General features: G+C 62.0%; 1 protein-coding gene across 1 annotated transcript; it reads left to right on the top strand.

The window, feature by feature from the left end:
• Window positions 1-566: 566 nt before the first annotated feature.
• On the top strand, window positions 567-6,427 carry AQP8 (aquaporin 8). Its single transcript, XM_072878370.1, has 5 exons — window positions 567-823; window positions 3,128-3,254; window positions 4,126-4,340; window positions 5,867-6,001; window positions 6,385-6,427. The coding sequence occupies exons 1-5, from the start codon at window positions 567-569 to the stop codon at window positions 6,425-6,427; spliced, it is 777 nt and encodes a 258-aa protein (XP_072734471.1).
• The last annotated feature ends 401 nt before the right edge of the window (window positions 6,428-6,828 follow it).

Here is a 6,828-nt window from a genome sequence, read left to right as displayed (position 1 = left end):
GTGCGTGCCCCCGTGCGCACGGTGTTGTGGTCCTTCTGGCACGTGCTACCTCTTGGCAGCGAAGCAGGTAAAAGCTGCCCGGTGAAGCAGGCCAGCTGGGCTTCGCACAGGTGCCGCGCTCCGGGTGTCTACATGAAAGGAATCGTGTCCTGAGTCTTGGCAGAAAACCCTCAAACAACAACAACAAAAAAAACCACGGGAAAAAAAAACCCAAAGCCTTGAACCAAGGAACGGCAGTGATAAAGAGCTTTTATATTCCCCAGGGCTGGCCCATCAGGTTTTATTGCCCCCTTTTTTTTTTTTTTAGCAATGCAAATCCAATCCATTTCTTAGAGCCTCCCATCCGCTACCTCTTCATACGGGTCAAGGGGAGCCTGCCAGCCCTTCAGCGGGACAAGCAGGGTGCTCCTCGAGGGTCCTCGTCCCTGCACCAGGACCGCTCAGGGACCCGAGCGGGCAGCCTGCCTCTCCAGTTTCTCAAGCCCTCTGGTCCGCAGCATCTCCTCGACCGTGCCCACGGGACCGGCTGCCACCAGGGCTCTGCCTGCTTTGTTCCAGCCCCGCTCATGGCCACTGCCAAGCGTGGTCACTCCCCAGTGAAGGAGGCGATGGTGGACATCGACATCAAGTCCAAGTCCTCGCAGCCTCACTGGTACGAGCGCTACGCCCAGCCCTGCGTGGCCGAGCTGCTGGGCAGCGCGCTCTTCATCTTCATCGGCTGCCTCTCCGTGGTCGAGGATGTGGAGGGCACGGGGAGGCTGCAGCCCGCCCTGGCACACGGGCTGGCCCTGGGGCTCACCATCGCCATCCTGGGAGACATCAGGTAAGGGGGGCTGGCACCCGGGGCTGCACGTGCTCCCCCCGCCACCTTCTCTGCACCCCCTCCCCGGGGGCGGCGCGGTCCCTGCTGCAGCACCCGCGCGGTTTCCACGCGTGGACAGGAGGAGATGCTCGTGCCTCCCCACACGCGGCCTTTAGGATCTTTCCTGCCCAAATATTGGTGACCGCAGCGACGCTGCACTGCCCTCGAGCCTCTCGGTTAATGGCACGGCTGCTTAGGCGGTGGTCGTCCATAACGCCTTGGGTTTGGGGGAGTTCGCTTGGCTTTTGATTGCAACATTTTATTTTTATCCCCTTTTAATAAAAATGGCCAAAGCTGAAACAGAAGCATTCCTTTGGAAAGCTGAGACGTTTCCTTTTAAAAGGATGTCAGAATGAAACATTTTGACCCAAGTGTGCTGCTCCTCTGTGTATTTTCAGGTGAAAAATTTGGATTCCATTTACAAATGGTTTCAATTCCTCAAAAGCAACATTTAGACAAACCTGCTTGTTGAAAATTATGTCGTCTGAGGCTAAGGTAGAGATTTATCCTGAAGGGAGAAGCTGAAATGGTCCCTGTGGAGTTTCATTCCCTTCTCTCCCGTCAGCTCCGCGCAGCCCAGGGACAGGGTGGCTCTGGGCTGTCCCCCCCGCCACGTGGGGCTGGGACACGAACCTCCCCTGGCCGGGGAGGGTGGCTCGGCTGGGCTCGCACGTGGGCCCCGGAGTCCAGAGCAAACTGCCTGATAATTTATCAGCGCCTGATTAGGAGGGACAACGCCGTGGGGAGGCTCGTACAATCGGGACTCGGCGACCCGGGGTGCGTGTGCAGGCGGAGCCGAGCTGGATGCCTGCTGCACCCCGAGCCCTCGGCACAGTGAAGCCACGGGCCAGGGGAGCAGCATGGGGGGGCTTTGTGAGGAGGGGCTGCAGAGGGGTCCCGGGGGTCCCCTGTTAGCTCTGAAGCCAGGAGAAGCTGGCTCAGGGTGCTGCGCAGGGAGATGGTTTAGCCTAAAGTCAGGTTTTAGAGATTTGTGTCCGGAGAGGCTGGAGAGGAGCCTGGCTCGGGACGAGCGCTTGCTGGCCGGGCTGCGGTCCGTGCCGCGGGCAGGTGGGTGCTCCGGCTGGGGTTTATTTGCAGACCAGTCCTCCTTTAGCTCCCAGGCTCCCGCCCTTCCCAGGGGCATTTGCAGCCAGAGCCCTGTCCAGCCGAGATGTTTGCTAGCCTAAACAACACAACTTCTTGCTCTGATATGATGGGTCTTTAATTACAGCTGAAGAATAAGGTGTAATTATAGTTCCTAGACACTCTGACTCATCGCCTTCACCAGCAATTATTATTAGGGCTGATTGGTTATGAAACTTGTTCATTAATGCGTGTCCCGTGGTAATCAGTTTTAATTAGAAGGTATCTGAGTTTGTCTTGCATGTAGTCTTCAAGATGAATGATTTAGGTCCTGTAACGAGGCGAGCGCCGGCTGCTGCCAGCCCTTCCCGGGGCCGTGGTGGGCAGCACGCAGGGATGCGGGGAGACGCGTGTGCCTTTGCATTTGCATCGAGCAGAGGGAGATAAACCCCGAAAATCCCAGCAGAGCCCAGCAGCGCTGGTGTGGCCGGGAGGTGGCCTCAGCCCTGCCTGACAGCGCTTGTCCCCTTCCCTGCCTCCCTGGGGATGTGTGTCCTGCCAGGCTGGGTACCAGCTCTGCCAGCCCCTCTCCTTCCCCCGCGCAGCAGGGATGGCTGCCATCAGTGTGTAAAGGGGAATGACTTTCCTCCCTGAGTCTTTGCCCCCGGTGGAGCTGCTCCAGAGAGTGCTGGTGGCCGGGCTGTGCTGCTGCCACAGGCGAAGCTCTTGCTGGGGGGTGCAGCGGTGTAACCCTCTGTACCAGGGCCTTGGGCAGGGCTTCGGTGCACCCCGCAGCCTGCAGCACCCTGCAACGCCGGGAGAGACCCCTTCTGCTCGCACCTCCCCTGGCAGTGCTGTGGCAGCTCCTGGAAGGACCTGGGGGTCCCCAGAGACCCAGCCCCAAGCCCGGTCCCTCAGACTGCACCACGGCAGCTCCTGCCCCTGCCAGCACTGCAGGAGGGGTGGGGTATCCAGCATAAAGATGGTGCCGCTTTGAAGCAGTAACTGCAGAGAAAGGAAATGGCCGGATTCTGCTCTTCTGCAGTGCATAGCACCTTCTCACGGGAAGGACTGAAAAAGCATTTGAGGCTCCAGCCCACGGCGAGCGCAACGCTCGAGCCCCCAGGAGTGAAGCCCGTGCTGGGGGTGAACCCCATGCTGATGCTCCTCTCTCCTTTGCAGCGGAGGCCACTTCAACCCCGCCGTGTCCTTGGCCGTGTGGCTGGTCGGTGAGCTGAACATCATGATGCTCATTCCTTACTGGGCCTCCCAGCTCTGCGGAGGGCTGATAGGAGCTGGCCTGGCAAAGGTACGGACAGCCGGGGAGTGTGACCAGGGTTAACGCTGGGGTGCAGGGGCTCCCCCTGCTCTGCCAGAGCTGGCCTGGCCAGTCCCAGCCTGCTGCCCAGCCCCAGGGTCTGCGGCAGCCAGCGGGCGTGACGGGGAGGGCGAGGGGGACTCGGTGCATCTGTTCTGCATGTCATTAAGAGCGCTGATTCCTCACGAGGTGATACGGCTCGGAGGTTTGCTGCGTGGGTGTGGGGCTTGTCTGGCACTCGGGGCCGGGGCGCCCAGTTCCTCCTCCCAGGTCTTTCACGGTCTGACTGCAGGGCTCGGACATCTCGCAGGCGTGGGTCTGGCAGTGCCACGCAGATGTGGGGCTGCCGCCTCTGCACGGCGCTCCGGGGCCCGGCTAATTAATTCTCGACAGCCGCTGTTCTCCAGAGGTTTGCTATGGCACGCTCATTAGGCACAGAACGATGCACGGTACCTCTGCAGCTCCAGCCATTTTCACGCACAGCGTTTGGCTGCGGTTCTGCTTATGGCACTGCGCTGTAAGGTCAATTTCTGTTTGGTGCTGCCCGTTCCCAGCAGCCAGGCTGCCCGCACCAGCAACGCGGTGCTGTTTGGCCGCTGCAAACCCTTCGGTGGCTGGGTGACGCTCGTGTGGCCGGGAGAGCGGTGGCTGGCTCATTATCTCAGGAGACGCTAAGAGCCTTCGCTAATGAGTTTATATTTGCCAGGCGCTTAGGGCTGGCTTTCAGGAGGAAAGCGATGAGATTAGCTCCTCTTTAACCTGATGCTACGCCCGCCCACGCTATCCTGACAGTGAGCACATATGCCCGTTAAAGCCCACAATATGGAGCGTGGAGGGCACAAACAGGGCTCCCTCCGTGCAGGCCGTGGCGGCGAGCGAGCGGTACACGAATGCCAGCGGAGGAGCCTTCAACAGCATCGTGGCCGACGAGCAGATCCCCTCTGTCCTCGTGGGCGAGATCGTCATGACCACCTTCCTGGTCCTTGCGGTCTGCATGGGTGCCATCAACGGGAAGACCAAGACCCCGCTGGCGCCTTTCTGCATCGGCTTCACGGTCACGGTCGACATCCTGGCAGGGTGAGCTCGCGAGTCCTCTCCCTGTGCGTGTTCCCACCGGCCAGCCGGTGCCATCCGCTCCAGCAGCCGCTGTCACCGGGCAGGGTCCCTCGAGCAGGGGGTCAGGATGGGACCACGGGCTGTGGGACGGACCCGGTGCTCGGAGCTCCCTGGGGTGCTGGCTGAGCAGAGCTGAGGGGGGCAGCTCTAAGCACTGGCTCCCCGCATCAGGGCTCCCCACATCAGGGCTCCCCGTGCCCTCCCTGGCCAGCGCTGCGGCTTCTGCGTCCTGCACCAGGGAGGGGAGAGTGCCCGTGCCTAGGATGGGGTGGGGTGGGATGAGATGGGGTGGGATGGGATGGGATGGGGAGGAATAGGATGGGAGTGGGATGAGATGGGGTGGGGTGGGATAGGATGGGGTGGGATGGGGTGGGATGGGATGGGATGGGATGGGGAGGAATAGGATGGGAGTGGGATGAGATGGGGTGGGGTGGGATAGGATGGGGTGGGATAGGATAGAATGGGATGGGATGGTGTGGGATGGGATGTGCCCCCTCGCAGCACAGCACAGCACAGGACCTGCTGGCCAGGTCAGTTGAGGAGAGCTGGGCACACTGCGAAGGCTGGCAATGCCCACTGGCCCCTCTGCCATTTTTGGGGAGAGCTGCTGGGCGCAGCCCGGCCGGGTGCAGGAGAGGCCGGCGGCTCGAGCCCAGCGCGTGGCCCTCCAGCCAGAGCAGCCTTTACAAGTACCCGTTACGGGCTGATAAAACCAAAAGGCCGCACGGGCGATGTTTGTTGTGGGAAGCCCTGAGCAAACAGGAGAGGGTTTATCTGGGGCCGTTCCTCGCCGCGTGTCCTCGTGGCTGCTGGAAACGCTGCCAAGCTCAGCCGCGGCGCAGGCAGGCATTTCGGGCGAGCGGCCTGGGTCTTGTGCCACCGCAATCAGATAACGAGCGCGTGCAATTATGAATGTTAATGGGTTGTTTAGTTAAGGCAGTGCCCCCTCTAGCGGGATTCCCCGCTCTTATTTAAACACTGCACAAACCTCGTGTGCAAATATTTATCTGTTGCAGTTTTCTTTAATCTGTAAATGCTATTGTCTCTCCTGCCCCGCTCCGCTACCTACGCGTGGCGCAGAGCTTTCCCTCTTTAAAAGCCCGGCTCTCGGTAAGCCCCAAAACAGACTCGGCACTTCTGCTTCCACCCCGCGTGTCGGGTTTTCCCCGAGAGCTTGCAAACGCTCGTGAGCAAAGGCAGGTGCCCACTGGTGAGCTGCTGCCGCGGGCTGTCGGGGCCGGGCTCGGAAGCAAACTGTCCCCAGGCACCGAGCGGCCGGGCCTGGATGGAGCCGGGGGGGGTCCGAACCTGCTGACCACCCAGAGCAGGGCCGGGCCCCCAGCAAGGAGCCCCGGGAGGGGTACGCTGCTGCCCCCTGCCCAGCACCCCCTCCCAGCCCGTGCATCGCCCTGTCCGAGGCGACGAGGGGGACGGGTGCTGGTCTCGCGTCCCGCAGGGCTGACGCAGCCGGTTTGTTCCTCTTTCAGAGGTGGCGTGTCCGGAGCCTGCATGAATCCTGCCAGAGCCTTCGGGCCAGCTCTGGTAGCAAACTACTGGGACTATCACTGGGTTTACTGGGTAGGGCCCATGGTCGCTGCCCTCATTGTCGGCGTGCTGGTGAGGTACGTGATGCCCGCGGCGGTGTGGAGAGCGGAGCCCTGCAGGCTGACCCCCCCTTTCCCCCCCTGCCACCTCCCGGGGGACTCTGCCCTGCGCCCTGCCCGGCTGCTTCCCTGCTGCCTGGGTCAAGGCTGCAAGCAGCCGCTTTTCCGGAGAGATGTCCGAGGTTTGGAGACTCCTTTCCCTTCTCCTTGCAATGAGGCGAGGGTGACAGCAAAGATCCAACCTGTCTCCAAGTCCACGTTTGACTGCTCCGTCTGTGTCTTCTTGCAGGGGGAATCCAGGCTCGGGCTGGCGCCGGGCTGTTGCTGTCGCTGGGTTTCTGTTGCACGCTTGCAATGGCAAAAATGCTAACCCCGAGTTTCTCTCTTTTCCCTCCCCAAAGGCTCCTCATCGGTGACCGGACCACCCGCCTGCTCCTGAAGTGATGCCGGGCAGGGGGCCGCATGCGTGCCATTGTCGCTGACCTGCCGCCGGCGGCCGGTGCGGCTCAGCACGGCCGGCGTGAAGCCCCCCGCCCCTGTTCCTCACCATCCCACCTCCCCTCCGCATCTCCCCTGCTCCTGCTCCTCACCATCCCGCCTCCCCTCTGCGTCTCCCGTGCTCGGGAGATGGTTCACGCGACGCCGCAGGGACGATGGAAGGCAGCCCAGCCGAACCAGGCCGCCCTGTGCTGGCAGCAGGGGCAGGCAGCACCGCTCCCGCCCCGGTCCCCAGGGCTCTGCCAGCCCCTGCTGTGGCTGCGGGACCGGCTCACCAGGAGCATCCTCTGACCCTCAGCAGTGCCCACGATGTCCCAGCCTCCCCCGGCATCGGCCACGCATGGCGT

Source organism: Ciconia boyciana, chromosome 13 (assembly GCF_034638445.1).
Source record: "Ciconia boyciana chromosome 13, ASM3463844v1, whole genome shotgun sequence".
Classification (NCBI taxonomy): domain Eukaryota; kingdom Metazoa; phylum Chordata; class Aves; order Ciconiiformes; family Ciconiidae; genus Ciconia; species Ciconia boyciana.
Note: the sequence above shows the minus strand (reverse complement) of the source record. Positions and strands in the feature narration are given on the sequence as shown.

Bases quoted from the DNA above. Each gene is read 5' to 3' on its own strand.
- AQP8 (XM_072878370.1), top strand. From the start codon at position 567: ATGGCCACTGCCAAGCGTGGTCACTCCCCAGTGAAGGAGGCGATGGTG. The intron at 824-3,127 runs GTAAGGGGGGCT...TCTCCTTTGCAG, and splicing joins GCCATCCTGGGAGACATCAG to CGGAGGCCACTTCAACCCCG. The intron at 3,255-4,125 runs GTACGGACAGCC...CCCTCCGTGCAG, and splicing joins TAGGAGCTGGCCTGGCAAAG to GCCGTGGCGGCGAGCGAGCG.